This window comes from Euprymna scolopes, chromosome 38 (genome assembly GCF_053919585.1).
Source record: "Euprymna scolopes isolate OS-2025 chromosome 38, ASM5391958v1, whole genome shotgun sequence".
Classification (NCBI taxonomy): Eukaryota; Metazoa; Mollusca; class Cephalopoda; order Sepiida; family Sepiolidae; genus Euprymna; species Euprymna scolopes.
Genome location: NC_136519.1, coordinates 48,627,703 through 48,646,737, shown reverse-complemented (window position 1 = coordinate 48,646,737; position 19,035 = coordinate 48,627,703). Strand labels below are relative to the sequence as shown.

General features: G+C 33.7%; 1 protein-coding gene across 1 annotated transcript in view; it reads left to right on the top strand.

The window, feature by feature from the left end:
* The window catches only part of LOC145263139 (ADP-ribosylarginine hydrolase Tri1-like), a 42,201-nt gene that overhangs the window by 9,265 nt on the left and 13,901 nt on the right, over positions 1 to 19,035 (top strand). Inside the window, exons 2-3 of the mRNA XM_080120106.1 lie at positions 6,718 to 6,837; positions 16,925 to 17,074. Of these exons, the coding sequence (XP_079976232.1) occupies positions 6,718 to 6,837; positions 16,925 to 17,074 (270 nt within the window). The remainder of the gene's footprint in view (positions 1 to 6,717; positions 6,838 to 16,924; positions 17,075 to 19,035) is intronic.

Genomic DNA, 19,035 nt, shown 5'->3' with positions numbered 1-19,035 from the left:
CTAATATTTGATCGCTCGCTCCACTAAACAGCGTGGCCAGCTTCCTTAAATCAGCCAGGTATACATTCACTGTCTCGTTTGGCCAAAGCTGCTGTATCGGTTTCGACCCTCTATAATTGCTTCAAAATAGAAAATTAAACAATACTGGGAGAACATAACATTTTCGTACAATTGATGACATTTATTTGATGGATTTCCACCTGTATATTGTTTAATTTTTGATTTTTGAATGGTTATTGAGGGTCCGAATAGCTATAAGAAAACCACCATTTCTTTTTTCATTCTTTCTCAAAATACCTGACACTACTTTTGTTTCAAAGTAAGTTAGCACTTTAAAATAAGTTAAAACACAAAAATCTTATCCAGCTAGGTAGAAGAGTAACTTATCTTGCTTTTGGTAACATTTATTTAACTTTGTTTAACCTTCCCCTTTTTTGTTTTATTGGCTATTGTAAAAAATGCCTGAAATTTCAGAAGGAAATAATCAATATTTGTATCCACCCAACGTTGTCCGGGAGTCTTTTTGTTTTTTATATTTCTTGTGTATATTTTACAATAGACAACAGATTGAAAAAGTGGTAAAAAAATAAATATATAACAAATAAATGCTATCAAAGGCAAGATAACTCGCTCTTCTACCTAGCAGCATAAGTTTTTTTATTTACTTTAAAGTGCTTATTCAGTTAAAAAAAATAAAACTAGTAGTGTCGAGTGTCACATGAAAATAAGTAAAAATCGCCAACACAAGAAGGTCACATCTTAGGAGTCTGGATAATGGTTCAAAAATCAAGAATGAAACAAAATATGGATAGAAATTCACTCGATAAATGTTACAGTAAGAGTTATTGCATATGTAGTATTTTTTAAAAAATTATTTTTGAGCTAATATCAAAATTTCAAAGATGTAAGAGTCATGTGTCAGGCATTTTTCTTATGTAACACTTGAAACTACCCGCTTTTCAGAGTGAATAAACGCTTTAAAGTAAGTAAAAACACAAAAAATTTATTCAGCTAGGTAGAAGAGCGACATATCTTGCCTTTGATATTTATTTGTTGTACATAATTTTTTTCACCATTTTTGTAACGGCTGCTGATGCATATGTAGCAGCAGTAGCATGACCATATATGGAAATGACCAAGCCGTTGAGCAAGGTGACATCACAGTGGACAAAGAGAAAGAATAGAAAAGCGAAAAAACAAAACAAAAAGGAATCGTGTCAAGGATGACTGTTAAGCATGTGCTCAGAGGGCACATGTAAAGAAACAAGATGCAGGTGTGGTTTTGAAAGTACCATGAATAAATGCCTCTCATCTCAACGAGAAAAAAGCCAAGTGGAATCAGTGGCATGCTTGTTCACTAGAGGGGGTGCGGGAGCGGTCCGCTCCGGGTGACAGTGGAAGAGAGGTGACACTATGTCACCCCAAAAATAGTTTAAAAATAGGATTCATTTATCATATATTAAAGTTTTTGATCTTTTCTAAAATATTAGAAACTGAAGAATATTTTTGCCAATGTTTATTGAAAACTCTAAACCCTGTATTTTTTGTAGTTTTTAATAGTACATTTGAAATCACTCATTGACCTTATCCTTGAGTGGCCTCCGGGCCTTGATAAGTGGTGACTCCTTTGTGAAAGAAAGAAAGAAAATCATTTGATGACACTCATTTCATTTTCTTTTAACTGTGAAACATTATTGGAAAAAGAATTAAGTGGTTTTATATATATATATATATATGTGTGTGTGTGTGTTGTTTCTAAGGGGGTGGGGTCCAGGTGACAGCAAAGGAGGGGTGACACAATGTCGGTGGGGTGACATTTGAGCAGACTGCCCGTGTGATTTTTACTCTAGGTACGCCACTGAGTGGAATTTCTTTCCTTTGTTCGTTGCGAGACTTTCATACACAGCGTTGGGTCGGAGTGTAAAAATGTAATGACACTTGACAAAGATTAATGACTGTTACGCTTTTTCATTTTGTTGTCTATACTAAAAAATTTCCAAAATCTAATTTATAAACGGCACTATGTCTGTCTGTCTGTCTCAATATTTTCAAACTCTATCTCTTCCAAAACTAAAAGTTGCAGAGCAGCGCTAGGGGTCTCAAATGATTGGATTATTTATGGGCAGTTTTTTTATGCCGGTTAAAATAGTTTTTAATGGATCAAAAATGGGTCGAATTGAAAAAAAATGTTAATTTTTTACATTTAGTTTATTTTTAATTTTTAATCAGTTTATATACGTGTCACATTGGTATAGTGATAACATCACCAGCTTTGAATGCTTCAGTTTTGATTCTAGCTGATGGTACCCAAATACTTTTTTTGGTCCCCCAACAAAAGGAGGGTAAGCCTGTAAATTCACTCTTATCCGTTCGTCTGTCTTTTCTTAATAACACTTTTCTTAATAACCATGTCTTAGTGCAAAATTTCAAAAATTTCTAACATTAAGCATGATACAAGTAAAAATGTAACAGAACGGATTTTCCGGGGAAAACTCCAGTTGTCCTCCTCCCCTAGGGGTGGCTTTTCAGATTAAAATGGCTAAAATTGACACTTTTTGTGCTTATTAAAAAAATTGATGCCTTTTATAAAACTTTCTAAAAGTTGTAAATAACTGATTTCTATGTAATTTTGTTCGTCTATACTTCGCCATTACTCGTGGGTGTACCCCGGGGACTCTTTTAAGGCTAATAAAAACATTCCATTGTTGGGACTATTTTACCATATTTGTCCAAAATTTTCTGTCTATGTCTATATAGCAGTTTGCATGGAGCTGAACTCAAATTTTAATATGTTAAGGCCTTTGTGACTTTTGGGCTAAATATTGGGGGGGGGGGGGGGCAAATGATGGCCTTAGTCATTTCTTTTTTTTTTTTTTTTTTTGCATGGTGCACAACTCAAAATTTACATATGTTAAGGCCTAAAAGTGCACCATTTGTTCATTTTCATCAGGATTTGACGTCCCCTGGGAACTTTTACTAAAAGTTTTAGGGCTAATTGGGAGAGGGGGGGGGATGCTGAACTTAGTCATTTTTTTTAATGCCTCGTTCACTGTGCACTCACGGAGGACCATGCCTACTTCACTTGTTACTTGTGAAATCACAACTCTATATATGAAATCTGGACAAATTAAAATATCATATTTAAGCATATTTTATGACCGGGCAAATCTGGGTGTTCCCCTGCTAGTTTTATATAAGCTTCTTGAATTTGAAAAGCTGCATTTAAAGAAGGTCAAAAGGATAATTCATATGTGTGACATGAATTATTTAAAGGGAAATATGATTGGGTAAATAGTCAGCAACAAATTTTGTTTATCTATTCATTTGTGATCTATTTGCGTTAAAACTTTCTTTAAAATAACCTATACCTGTTACAGTTTACATAAGATAAAACATTGTGAAAATAACCACTTGTCCAAATAATCAATGCTCATCGAAAATATTTGAAACATATTATTAATTGGATCAAATTGTTAGAAAATTAATTTTGCTATAATCAATTGTTTGAAAATTGTGCATTATAGTTAACAAGAAAAAAAGAAGTGGAAAAAAACAACAACAAACAAATAGACAATGAATAACTGTTAATTTAATTATTGCGGACTATTATCCTCATCTTTTTTAGTCGCTGGTTTACAACGTTTCGGCCAACTATTCCTCTGGCCTTCGTCAGGTGGTAACCATGACGAGATAGGAACTCTGAATCTCCACAATTACTGCCCTCCATAGTTGTTGTCGTCTCACCATGTTTTTGGCCAACTAAGCCTCTGGCCTGCTTTGGGTAGGATTGAAATCGCTATCTTCAGACAATACTCACCTGGAACCGTAGAGATTCAACGTCTCTATCCACTGCGCTACAGGCCCCGAAAGGATTCAGAGTTCCAATCCCGTCACGGTTACCACTTGACGACGGTCAGAGGAATAGTTAGCCAAAACGTTGTGAAACAACAACTAATAAAGATGAGAATAATAGTCCGCAATAAATAAATTAATAAATAATACGCATCTCAATAATGAATTCTAATTAAATAAATAAATAACTGCTACCAAATGCAAGAAAAAGATTTATCTATGCATTTATCATCATCATTTTAGCCAAGCCAGCCCACTTTACAAGATGGACAATATTTTTTGTCAGAACTTGGTTCCAAATTTCAGACTTAAAATATAATAATAAAATAATTTCCCTTTACTTGATTAGCAACTACCCTCGGACTTGGCCTACACTTCCACTAACCCTGTTTAAATTTCTATTTTGTTTTTTTCCCCTAGCTTTTAAATCTGAAATTCACAAGCAAGTGTTGGCACGATTGTCGTCCATCTTGCAAAGCATGCTGATTTGGCGAAGTAAAAGTAACGCCAACAAAATCATTGATGATAAATTTTACAAACGTTAAGCTCACATGAAAATTATCTATATATTAATATTGTAGTACCTTTAATGTATGTACATGTGTCATGGTTTTCAGGTTATAAATCATTCGATCAGAAGATCCTATTATTAATAATGAGGATAGAAGGCGATAACACATTACGAACATTAAATTAGTATATAGATTAAATTAAATTAGTATTTAATTAAATTATTATTAAAATTAACATTAAATTAGTACAAAGATTAAGTTACATTAGTATTTAATTAAATTATTAATAAAATTAAAATTAACATTAAATTAGTTTTTAATTAAATTATTAATAAAATTAAAATAAACATTAAATTAGTATATAGATGCGCTAATTTAATGTTCATAGTATGTTATTACCTTCTATCTTAATTTTTAATAAATAGGATCTCCCTAACTCCAAAGACACAATGTAAAAAAAAAAAAATTAAAAAAGAAATGATGTTTTTGGGTCGTATATAAAACTAAAATATACCTTCTTGAGCTTCTGACTAGAATCCAAGGGTATTATATGTTGTGTCTAAAGTTGGTGTAATGATATTGTGGGGTTTCTGTCCATGCTTTTTCATACAATGGAAATATGTGAGAAACTTGTATAAGGATATTATAGATAAATGTAATAAGCAGATATATTCTGACACTACATTAACCAGATTACTTAGATACTTTTACAGTTTTAAGAAAAGGATTACAATAATATCACGTGGTCTCCATTCATGTTGAACTCCACAGAATGCCCATCAGCAATATAATACATATGAAATATGTCACTGTGGAATTTCCACAGATCTCGCTAGCATAGATAAATAGACAAGTAAATTTGATTGGATTTGGTAACAGTTATTTGTTTATTTGAACTTTTTTCTTTTTTCAGCCCATTTTTCTTAACTATACTCTCAATCACCAGTTGTTTTATTCTATATTTATAAAATTATGAGGCAGAACCTGTTATGTCTGCCACCAATCACGACCAAGGTTTTGTTTCACATGATTCAAATTAACCAATCAATAACAAACATTCAAAATTGAATAAAAATCGTCTGCTTGGAATATTTAACAAAATGAAAGCAGCATTTTTTGTTATATCTGCTCTGAATGTTTGCTGATTTCATCTTTTTTTTTCTTTTCAGTGTACTTTTTATTTTACTTTTAGAAATAGAATTAAGTTGCCTCTCCAAAGTAAATTAAAAAAAACATAAAATTGACAAATAATTAAATCGAAGACACAGTTAAATCCCAAAGAGGCACTCTAGATCGGAACAAAAATAATTGCTGCAGACTAGAAGGATTTCTCATTTGTTAATCTAGCACAGAAAAATAAAGTATCAGTTGGTTAAATCTGGGGATGGAGCATCCTACAAAATGCCAAACATTCGCCAGTTATCTTATATATTCCAACCAAAAGATCTTTTTACAATTCTGGCCATCCCTTTAAGTGCAATTGCTTGAATTCCTCTTGCATATACTCACAAAAGATACATTTTATATATGCTTAAAAGTTTACAGTAATAGGGAAAACATTGAATATTTTAGCGTTTTTATAAAACAAAGGCGTTTCGTTAGCTGAGACATTTAAGTTTGAATCGATTAATTAAGAGCCGTGTATTACATGAGTCAGAAAATCATTATCAAACTTCTTTTAATTAAATAAATTATAATTCATTGAAAGTTATTCATAAAAGTTAATGTTCATTTGTTTTTATATTAGAAAAATAGTTCAATGAGAAAGATCAGAAATATTTCAATTGATGAGTTATTTTAGTGGCAGATGACATTAAGAGATTCAAGCAGTCATTGTGTGTGTTTGTTAATGTTTGTGAGTGGAGAGAGATGTTGCAGATATGAGCACCCAACAGAGGGATGCACACTGATCCGTAGACTTGGTTAAGTTGTCTCCCAGAAAGACCATTTCAAATAAATTCAGAAAGTTTTCTGATTGGTCCAAAATCTGATTATTTGCTACTAGGGGGACCTGTAGAAATTCTACAGGGGACTCCTTCATCTATAATATAAATTTCACATATCTGTTTAAATATATGTATGTATGCCTAAAACTTTCGACAGAGGCGACGGATTTTCATGAGATCGGTATCATTTTGAAGCTTGACCTTTCGGTTACCAAATATCGAAAAATTGGCTAAAAACATTAATTCCTTCACTCTCACAAAAATAAATAAGTTATCACGTTTAATTTTTACACTCTAAACTCACGGGTTTGTCATACCGACCTTTCAATCTAATCTAACACTCGCTGCTCAATCGCTGTGATAATGTGTCTGACATTAAACTCATTTTCTAATATCTATTTTTACAGCTCCCTGCAAAAGAGATCAACCGTGTATACAAATGTGTCTATGCTACAATTTATGGACAGGCAGTTGGGGATGCGCTCGGCCTTCTTACGGAATCACTGACAAAGAAAGAAGCCAAGAAGGTTATCTTTTTTTTTTTTTTTTTTTTTCTATATTTTGGAATTTTTAAAGATAAGGATTGATAATTTGGATCATTTTGATTATTCTTACCAAGCTTTTCATCTTGGATGTTATTCTTGCAACGTTTCGGTCTAAATTTGAGGGTTATTTATAAAGTGCAGAAAATGTATCTGTACGTCCATTGGCTCCACCCTTTATTCTTCTCTGCAACCTTTCTCTCACAAATGTAATGCTGCTAGTCTCGGTCTTTTTACGTATACTAGCAATACGAAACCATTCTTTTTTTCTTTTACAACAAACCAAATCGAGCCTTATTGAAAAGAGCATAAAAACAAGGAAATGTTATCTTTAGTTATTTTATTTTTTGTTTTTTTTTTTAAATCGGCCCATTAGAACTTGAGTTATGACCATTCAAAGCATCAAAAAATGTGTGGTTCACTGGACATTTTACTTTAAGTCAATCCTATTCAAATGCATATAAGCTTGTGACTGAAAATGGTAGGAAATTTGCACAATTTACAGACTAACCCATTTTTAAAAAGCTGTATCTTGAGATAAGATATTTTGATGAAATTTTGAACACATAATACCATGAAGGTTCAGATGGCTGTATTTATGACCATCCTCACTTGGTAACTTACAGACTAATTAGCATATTTCAGTTTCATTTTAATGGCTTTAAGTAGAAACATCATACAAACAGCTAAGAAAGATGGTAAGTAAGGCTTTATCATTATATGAAGTATTATTCTGATGGAAATGATCATTTGTCATTATCAAATCATGAAAAATCCAAGATGGAGATTAAGAAATCCAAGATGGCCACCACAACAGGATTAAAAAAATTAACAAAATATGGCTTGTAGCATATCAAATCAAAAGAAATGTTTTCCTTAAATAAAAAAGTGTTGAATTAAAACAAAATTACAGCACTATTTTTTTTAAATAGTATTTTTAAGTTAAATTCAAGTTTTACGTTATCCTTTTTTTTATTACAGTGTTAGGTGAAAGTACAGAGTAGTTACAAAACACCTCCCTCCCCATGTTAAGAATAGGTTTTTAAATAATAATGTTAGTACAATATAATTATAATTTTTTATTAAAGTGTTAGGTGAAAGTATAGAATAGTTACAAAACAACTTATCCCCATGCTAAGAATGGGTTTCTAAATAAAGCGTTTCAGAAGTTTGGGAAACTCTGTTTTAGAGTTGCAGACCCCCACCATTTTAAAAATTTACCAAAATTCAAGAAATCAACCAATTTTAATGAAATCTTCAGTATTTATTAAGTGACAGAATATAATATATATATATGTATAAAAATAACATTTTTGGACATCTTATTTGTTGTATTAAACATTTCTATCCTGTTTAAACATGTTTTTTTATTTAGTTTCATACAAATAAACTTTCTATTCAATTTTTTTGTTTGACTTGAATATTGTTTGAAAAAAAATTTTTCCGACCCTAAAATAAAACATCAATTGTCATGATCAAAACCTTAGCTTTTTCTGTATGTCTACAAAAGGCTTTTTTCAGAGAAGCAGTCAGTCGGTTCACAACTTCTTAAAACTTTTTATATCACATATAAATCGTAATATCTCACAGTTAACAACGGAGCTCACCTGTCTATTTAATTTGCTCGACTTCGGGAAGATAAATATTCAACATTTTTCGCTCGTCGCATGTGGGTTAGGCCTTTTCTTATAATAAAAGCGACACTAATTGTCTAGGTATTTTTCCGGTCTTGATCGTCGGAAATGTCCGAAAGCAATCAGCTTTACTCAATATGGAAATATTATTTCCTTATATCAGAAGACAATTGCTATTCAATTTCGACAAGTGGAGCTGTTTCCCCCTACCCCCAATATCTTGGGAAAATTAAAAAAAAAAAAAAAAGCGTTCCCGCAGTCAAACTTGACCTCATTAAGTCATTAAAACGTGCACCTGCAAAATCTAAGTAAAGTTAAATAAATTCAAACATGTTTCCGTTAGCATCTCACGCTGGCCCAATGGTTAAAACCGTCGCACTTTTTTTTTTCCACACTTTAATTTCCAAAACATTTTTTTTTTTTTTAACCCCCCCCCCCACCTCGGAGTTTTTATTTACCCAAAACCACACACACCTCCAAACACCCGGGCAACGCCGGGTATCCCTCGCTAGTTAAAAATAAATATAAAAAATATATATATCTCCTTGCTATAAGCTACTTTGTAAACAAATGTTTTCTATCAATTTACATGCTGGCATTGCATGTCGCTCCTGACAGATGTCACTCAAAAATAAAAACGATCAAATATCGGTGCTCGCTATTATTTCTATTGATGCTCATGTAAAAAGTCCTTAACCAATTCTTTTCAAATTTTATAACAAAAGAAATAAATATATTGGCTATTACATACCGTTTGAATGATGTTTCTATCGTGATTGAATTTTGTACTGGAAAACTTCAATTTCAAGATATCCTAACTTTTTACTGAAAAGTCGCACGTGTTTTGTTCAAATTCCGTGGTAAACACAATTCTTTTCTCTTATTGTTTTAAAATATGAAACTTTGATTAGGAGAACATCCGCATAATTATTTATATGAACAGACATGTGCATCCAAAGAGTCATCTACTGCTCGCTGACATGCCATCGCGACGTGTTTCGTTGTTAATAGGTGGAATTAAATTGCAATTTTTTGGAATATACAAATCACAACAAAAAATATTAAAATACCATTTTAAAGAAAATTTTATTTTGAATCCAGTCATATAAGTTTTATATCAATTGACGTAGAAGAAATCTACTAATTACTGATTTAAAAACTACTAGCCCGGCGCTGCCCGGGTGTTTGGAGATGTGTGTTAAGCAAAAAAAAAAAAAAGTGGAGTAGGCAGGCAGGCAGGCTCAAACCCATACCATACAGGAAAAGAATGTGAAAAAAAATGCAACATCTTTGCCGTTGCGTCCGTCACCAAACCGAAAGTCGTGAAAGTTTAAATTAAGGCTAGTCAATCGAAAAGAGGGGATGACGTTAGAAAATATCGGCAAAAAAAGCGACCCCTCCTTGTAGAAAAGTGCCTAGTTTAGGGTGAAGGAATTAATGTTTTTAGCTAATTTTTTGATATTTGGTGTCCGAATGGTTGAGCTTCAAAAAGATACTGATATGAAAATCCGTCGCTTTTGTCAAAAATTTTAGGCAGAGATGCATACATACATACATTTAAACAGACGGATGAGATTTATATTATAGATTAGTGGGGGTGCCCAGCATTTGGTAGGGAGGTTGGCTCGAACCCGAAGCCTTGAAGGCGAATAGCCTGACAACTTACTATGATGCTACGCAGGCAGAGAAGTGAGGAAGGGTGAAATTAAACATTTAAAAAAGAAACATGTGGTTTTCTAGGTCAAACATCACGCCATAGTAGTAGAGAAAATCTCAGCGCAAATTTTGTTACATAAAAGTCGACGAAATAAAAAATATTTATGACCTCCTTTCGTAAATCGGGCATATTATAATCTAGGGAGTATATAAAAAGTTGGATCAAGTAAAGATTAGATATCTCGTAGCAGAAGACAAAGATTGGTGAACATTTCAAGTAACACTAGTTGTTCGACCTTGACATTGCCGTTGGTTGTTTGTAAACGTGTCAAATAGCAGACAAGCAAGATTTTTTAAAAATATATTTACAAAACTTTTAAAGATTTAAAAGAAAAAATATATTTACAAAACATTTTCTTTAATATTAAATATTTACAAAACTTTTTAATGTAAGTAATAAAACAAAGTATTTAAACAAAATATATATAAATAAATGGGTGTCTTTGAGTGCGTTCTTTTTCTATATATACAGAACTTTTTAATAAAACTATTAATAATAATAATATAAATAAATGGTAAATTTTTACGACGTGCCCCAGCATATTATAAACACTCCAACCTTCCTATGTTAAGAACAGCTTTCGGAATAAACACCCCAACCTCAAAAGCCGTTCTTAACATGGCGAGGTTGAGAGGTGTTTATTCCGAAAGACATTCTTAAGATGGGGTAATTGGGGGTATTTATACTACACTGGGGCAGGTCGTAAAATAATACCAAATAAATAAATAAACCGAGGTTATAACTGAGAATTTTGGATGATGTCAATTAAAAAATACATAACTTTAAAAAAAACTTAAATAAAATTATTATAACCAAACTTTTTAATGGCAGAAACAAATATAAAATAACTGACTTGTTTGGATTTTTGCAACCAAGATTAATTTTATGTACTGTGTGTGTGTGTGTTTTCTTTCTTTGTGCGTTTTTAATACAATTCAATATTTATTTAAAGTGTGATGTATGTAGGTGGTCAATGAAGGAGAAATCCTTCTAGACCAAGGCAATTTTTATGCATAATAAAATCACAAGTATAAACAATCAAGATTTTAAAAAATATATTTTATTCACATATCTTTTATAACTTTTATTTTTATAAAGATGGAGTGTAGTATCACAAGATACAAATCTTTTTATAATTTTTATTTAAAAAAAAACAAAAAAAACTTGCTATTTGTTTACTTCTCCATAAAGACAAATTAAGTACAAGTAAGTTTAGCGTCCAAAATTTTCAGTTTCTAATGTTTTGTAATTGATATAGTTCATTTTTTTTTATTTTTTATTATTATTATTAGTTTTATTAAAGTTCTGTAAATTTATTAAAAAAACGCACTCAGAAAGACACCCATTTATTTTAATATATTTTGTTAAATTTACGTTCGTTTTGTTACTTGCACTAAAAAGTTTGGTGTAAATAAAAAGGTTTTTTTTAATCCTTAAAAGTTTTGTAAATATTTAATATTAAAGAAAATGTTTTGTAAATATATTTTTTCTTCTAAATCTTTAAAAGTTTTGTAAATATATTTTTTAAAAAAATCTTGCTCGCGAACATTCGACCATGTCTGCTATTTGACGTGTTTACAAACAACTAACGGCAATGTCAAGGTCGAACAATCGGTGTCACTTGAAATGTGCGCCTATCTTTGTCTTCTGCTAAGGGGTATCGAATCTTTACTTGATCCAAAAAGTTCTTAGAAAGAATGAAACCCCACCCCCACCCCCGAGCGACCCCCCCCTGCTCCCCCGCTCAAAAAGCCTTTGGCAGACATACGAAAAAGATGTGCGCACACACACACACACACACACACACATTTTTGCTTTTATATTATAGACTAGCGGGGGTGGCTGGTATTGCCCAGGGTGTTTGGAGGTGTAAATAAAGGGAAAAAAGTGTTTGTAAACAGGCAGGTTCGAACCCGTGACATGAAGGCGGAGAACCTGAGATTTAACTGCTGCGCTAAGACGACAAAGAAAGTGAAAAGCGTATAAATTTAGCAACGTCAATCAGAAGCTGTTGACTGAATGATAATTAGGTCAGGAGTTGGCGAAAAATGAAATGAATCTCGTTATATTTATTTTCTCCACCACGAGGTCATTACAAGCTCCAAATGAATCATTAGTGTTTATAGGTGGGTGAAAAAACAAAAACAGTTGTAGTAGGTAGGTTGGCTTAAACCTGAACCGTTGACACAAAGGTGGAAAAGAAAGTGTGAAAAAACCTGACATCTTACCACTCAGCCATGGCAGGACAGGAACTGAAAAGTGTTCTAATTTAACAATTAAAAAGTTAAGTGACAGGTGTGCGTAAATTTAATGAGGTCAAACACCATGCCATAGAGGGAATGAAATCCCGCACTTAACTGTGGCTGCAAGGTCATTCCCCAAGATGTTGGGGAAAACCAGCTCCCATACATAGGGGAGTGTCCAAATAAATAGCAATTGTTTGATATGAGGGTTTTTTTCCACACAGTGATCAAAGCTAATTGCTTTCTGGACGTCCCCAGCACAAAGCCGGAAAGCTGGTGTCGCTGTTCTTAGTTTCGTTTTTTTATACGAAAACAACGAACAAACAGGCGAGAAGGCAGAATAGTGTGAATTTTTAGCGTGTAAAAGTCGCTCGAATAAAATATATTTACGATCTCCTTTCGTAAATCGGACATATTATAATCTAGGGAGTATATAAAAAGTTCTAAGAATGAGTGACCCCCCCCCCAAAGCCTTTGGTGGACATACGAAAAAAATTCACGCACACATTTTTGCTTTTATGTAATAAAATAATGGAGTTGCCCGGTGAAAAGAAAAAAAAATATTAGGGGAGGGAAGTAGGCTCAAATCTGAAGCCTTGAGGTGAATAGTATGATGCTACGAGGGCAAGGAATTGAGAACAGCTGAAAATAAACGTTTAAAAAGCTGGTGGTTAAACAAACGTCAACGTTTTCCAGATAGTAGTAGTAGTAGAGAAAATGAAATCACGGCGCGAATTTTGTAACATAAAAGATGAAATAAAAGATAGACGTGACCTCACTCCGTAAATCGGACATATTTTAATCTAGACAATATAAAAAGTTCTAAGACTTAGTGACCCTCCCCCAGACTTTTAAACGAGTAAATGTTTAAAAAAATTTTGTGTTATACTGGCTTTCTAAACTTATGAATTTCAATTCACAATGAAATGACGCTTACATTGAGGAGAAAAAAACTTCACTAATTTTAATATACTATCAAAAAATTTTTCTGACTTCAAATATTTAGAAGTAATGTAGCTGAAAAATTTGTAAAATAAAATTTAAGATGAATTCTTCTGAAAACCAGATTTTTAACTTTTGTTATAATTCCAGACGTTCTGAAAACGTTTTTTTTCATAGAGTACCTAATATCTATGAATTCCTTCCCTATTCTGGACAGACTTTTGAATTTCATTCATTATAACATCATGTATTCGAATTTTTGAGATGCAGATTGATAAACAAAATTCCGTACAGATTCTGAAGATGGACAAGACACACCTGAAGAAGGTCAGAGGTTACATCAACCAAAAGAAGTGTACCGCAATGTAGACAGATGAAGACTTGTTACGAGCAAGGAGTCCATAGCTATATTATATAATAGACACATATATTTGATAGTTTCTTTATAAGAAAAGGGGAAACAAAACAATTAAGGCAATCACACTTAGAGAGCATATATTTCCGCCAAAACCCACACATGAAGCCGTCCTTTAATTAAGCCAAAATCACTTTTTGTTTTCCTCTTCTTATTCCTTGTCTATTTTCTTGCCTTCTCTTTCATCTTCCTGGCTTTCTTTATTTTCTTCTGATGACGAGGCTATTGAGATGGTTCACAAGTTTGGTTTACCTTTGGGTCACAGATGAACTGATGCTTGGTGGCATATCAAGAGTTTGGAGTGGAAGGAGCACATTCGGGGGAATCTCTGTTATCTTGATTATAGAGCAATTCTCGTAATAGAAAAATGTAGTTGCTCCAAGCAAAAAAAAAAAAATGGCACCATAAATTCAGTCAGAGAATCTTTTCCGGGTAAAAAAATAAATCCAGTCAGGATTAGCATAGCGTAGTGGTCTTCTCGTATCAAGACAATTCAAAAGTGTTTTTGAAGAATTCAAAGAGATTGAGTAGATAGTAGTAAGGTGATTGTTGCGTCTGATTTGATTCTTATCACACATGCGTATAGAATCACCCCCAAATCTTTGTGGTCATACCCTCCCATTATTTTTAATGTTCAAGAATGAGTGTCCTTACTGCTTCAGTTGTTTGGAGACTGGGTAGAAAGTACCAGTCAAGAATCTGTTCTTGACAATCAGCGGGACCAGGAACTGGTCCAGTACCTGTCAGACTGAGGTACACCACTTGGGTATTGCATAGGAGGTTCATCATCCCAGTCTTTGTCACCTGGCTTTTGGGTGGGGCAAGTTTATCGCTTGTTGCCTGAGGTGCGCCTACCGGGAATGCGGATAGATGTCCAGGCAATTTTTGTTAGGCCAGAGTGCCCGTCCTTTAGAGGTCCTGGCTGGATATCCCTACTTTCCAACCTTGTGTCACATCTTGCTGAGGTGGGCAGCAAGTTAATATCTAATATATTTATGGCCAAAATATTGCAACACTAACCAGTGAAGTTTACCGTTGTTGTAATATTTTTGGCATAATACAAGGGTATGACCACAAAGATTGAACGATTATATTTATAACCAGGGGTGATAAGTGTACCAATCAGGTATCAGAATTGCTTTATGAAATAAAGTGAATCACTTTGAATTTTTCAATTCTAGTTTTTCATCTTGACATGAGAGAGGAACTATACTTTACTGATTCTGACTTGATTAATACTACCAATATTAAAATAGAAGAATGACATGGAGCATTTTCTGTAGAACATAAAAACCGTAAAATTATTTTTTTGTTGCAGACCATCTACTAGTTGGCCAATTGTGTATAAATTCCAAGAGTGATAGGCACCTTCTATCATGTCTGAAAGTGACACGATGTTCAACGACCAAGTTCGGAGATGCGTCACTGTACAATTTGTGCTCTCTACTGATCCAAGTTATGACAACAGGACCATTGCCAGCACCCTCAAAATGCAAATCCGAGCGGTTCATTGCTTGAGGGCACAGCTCAACAAAGTTTCCAGCCACAGTCTTTGGTGTGGTTTCAAGTGAGTGTGACATCATGCCACTTCACATCTTCGAAGTTGGTTTAAAAGTCAACACCAAAGTGTACATGAATGTGCTGAAAAATGTGGTGATCCCCTGGTGCAATCAGGTGGTCACTGGCACACACTGGGTGTGGCAGTAGGACTCCCAAAGAGACCCAGGCTTGGCTTCAGAAGGAATGCTACGACTTTGTATCCTTCTCTCACTGCCCATCCCGCCTCCCCTAACCTGAACCCGCTGGACTACTTCATTTAGTCATATGTCAAGAACATCACCAACATGACTTCCCACAACATGGAAGCAAGCCTGATCACCATCCACTAAGATTCACAGACCTGCTGGTGCTTGTGGAAAAGGCATGCTCCCAATTCTGGACACGATCGAGGCTGTGATTGAGGCTGAAAGCGGCCACATTCAAGAGATGTCAGCTCTACTGCATAATCAAGTTATCTGAATTGATTTTTTTCAATAAAAGTTTTAAAATAAAGCTGTAGTGTTTTTTTTTTTTTTTTAGGGCGACTTTTTTATTTTTTTATTGTTCGACCTTTTCATTTTATGATCTGAAGTGAACTTTTAAAGTTTTTCTAAAAAAAAATCTTCCTTTTAGATTTATTAGCAGGTGTGTTTACACAAACAGGCTCGCCTATAATCTTTCTCAGTGTAAAACTGTTTACACCAACAGGTACGCCTATAATCTTTCTCAGTGTAAAACTGTTTACACCAACAGGTACGCCTATAATCTTTCTCAGTGTAAAACTGTTTACACCAACAGGTACGCCTATAATCTTTCTCAGTGTAAAACTGTTTACACCAACAGGCACGCCTATAATCTTTCTCAATAAACCATGCCTTGGATATTTTTATCTTGCACAAACATTAGTTATGGTGAAAGTAAATTTTTGCTGGAATGGATTTTCTGGGATAACTCTGGTTTTTTTCTGAGTCCATTATAGTGATAAAATTGCCCCAAAATTGTTCTTTCTGGGATAACTCTGGTTTTTTTCTGAGTCCATTATAGTGATAAAATTGCCCCAAAATTGTTCTTCTGTTCGTTTGTTCGCACTTTTCTCAGTAACCACTCATTGATTTTTTTTTTTTTTTTTAATTTTGCACAAACATTCGTCCTAGTAAACGTAAATTTTTCACTCGTGAAAGGAGACATTGCATGTTTCTTTATTTGATCGACAAAAGGTGGTTTTTTTTTCTGTAAAGTTTTAAAACTAAACTAGAATTAATTAAAAGGGACTTTTCCTCAGTATACACTGTCAAGACTTCAGCAAATCAGAAAAAGGAAGCCAAAAAGAAACAGGTTTATTTAACAGAACTAAAATAATTTAAGATTATTAAAATTCTCGATCTTCCCTCTGGAGTCAAATGATTTTGAGTCGTTTTACTAAAGTCACCTCTAACTCCTAGGTGTCACTTCAACTTTTCCATTTAAGTAACATATTTTATTATGTAAGTATTTAAAGTCTTAAACTATTTCTTAGAATTTGTACCTTTCACACGTGCGGATTTTTTAAAACTTTTTTGTTTCTCTTCCTTGAATATTTCAGAATTATGGCTGTGTGGATAAAGAGCTGGAATTAGTTTGCAAACGGATGGTAACAGATCGACATCGTGAAATGTGGGAAGTTGGAGACTGGACAGATGATACAGACATGTTATTCATCCTTATCCGGTGTATAGTAGCCAACATGGGTCAGGTATGAACTGGTTTGACGTCTTTCGATGGTGTTTAAGAAAAGAAATGAGAGAGAAGGTTTAGAAAACAGTTCATAAGTGTAAATGACTATGTTATCTGTATTTGTCATAGAGACTGTCGAAGGGAATCCTTATTTGCTCCGTAGAAAGACCTTGTCATTTTCTTCAGAGAGATTATAAAAAAGACCTCATTTTCTCTAAGGAGATGGTATTTACCTTTCTCCCATAATGAGGGCCCTGGATATGACCTTAAACTATATCCAGTGGTGAGGCCCTAGCTTGCGGGCTTTGGGGAGTGTGGAGCCACCCTTTAATTGCCATTGCTCCCAGGTCCACTCTGACCCGGAGTGGTAGTACCTGTTAGGGTCCCAACTATGGGTTAAATAGAAACCGACTTGAAAATAACAAATATATTCTATTCAAAAAATTTTTAAATAATCTGAAAAGGGTTGATATGCCGTAAAACAAAAACAACCAACCAACCAACCCATAATGAGATGTGACACAAGGTCGGAAGGTGGGAGATTAGGTGTCACATCCCTGTACTTGTTTTACATGTACTTCCCTGGAACATGCTCTGACAAACTTGCTGCACTTATACCACTTCAACGAAAATACCTCCGACCCACCCGACTATCTGCAAAATCTCATCCCTATATAGATCCATAGATACTGTAAATCTATTTATACTAAGTCTTTCCTTGGACCACTTGCCTTTGGAATTCCTTTCCTGTTTCCACAATTATACCAGTATGCAGAAATTTCAATGTAATGTGAACAAATATCTTGCTGGCTTACTAATGTTGTTTTCCCCTACCTCTAAATCTGGCCCTGTATTACAATAGCCCATACATCAAGTTTTGGGTGCATAAAAGTAAATGAAACAAAAATAAAAGCAATTCTTGACGTTTCTGAATTTTTTAGATGAGGATGGGTTATTCGTAATATTTGGATTCATCGGATTACTGTTCTCATCTTCAGTGTGATTTTCACAACGTTTCGGTCGGTGTAACCAGGACCTGTGGAACAGTGGTTAGAGTACTTGGAAAAATCAATTGTAGAAAGTGATATTCTCTTGAAGGTTCAATCCTCAGTGTGGGTGACTGAAAAATACAATTGTGAATTACTTAAGACCTCTATCCAATCATGGTTGATGGAACAAGAGCATGCTACCCCCATGAAGTAAATAATAGGTTCTGCTCAAAATTCCATCCAAATTCTTGAGTTTGACAAAAACATTCCCGAGTTTGACTAGATAAACCTTAAGAAGATCGGAGGTTACATTGACCGAAACGTTGTGAAGATCACACTCAAGATAAGAACAGTAGTCCGATTAATCCAAATAATATGAAAAGTTCTTATTGAGAATTCACCCTGATATTTAGAACCAAAAATAAAGAAAAATCTGTACGGTGTATATATCTGTGACAAAAATATCATATTCCGAAAATCATGTAAATTGAACAAATCGTTTTATTTTTCTAAAGAAAATCATTTTGAAACGATTATTAGAAATTTGTAGGTATTGCAACATAAATTCTGCAAGTTTGAATTATTGTTGAGTTATCTCCCTTTGTTTCTTGAGATTTTATTCAAAATGGCAGGCAAGACAGTTGCACCTAAGTTGTTCATAAAATTTAATTTTCTTATTTAAAAATAAGACTACTTGATCAATTTACTTGATTTTTAGATATTTTTGTTTCGTCATAGATAAGTACATCATACAATTTTTTTAGTTTTGCTTTTAATATAGAGGGAATGTACACTGATACGCTAAAAATCCTTGAGCACCTCTATTGACATTCTCTGGTAGAGGCGCTTAAAACAATTAGCAATAAACTCAACTTTTTGTAGAGTGAAGGTAAAGCCTGGGAGGATAGACTGTCTAAACCTGCACAAAATCATACTTTCACCCAACAGAAGTAAGATTAGGCTTCTCAAAATAACCCACACTCTATCGAAA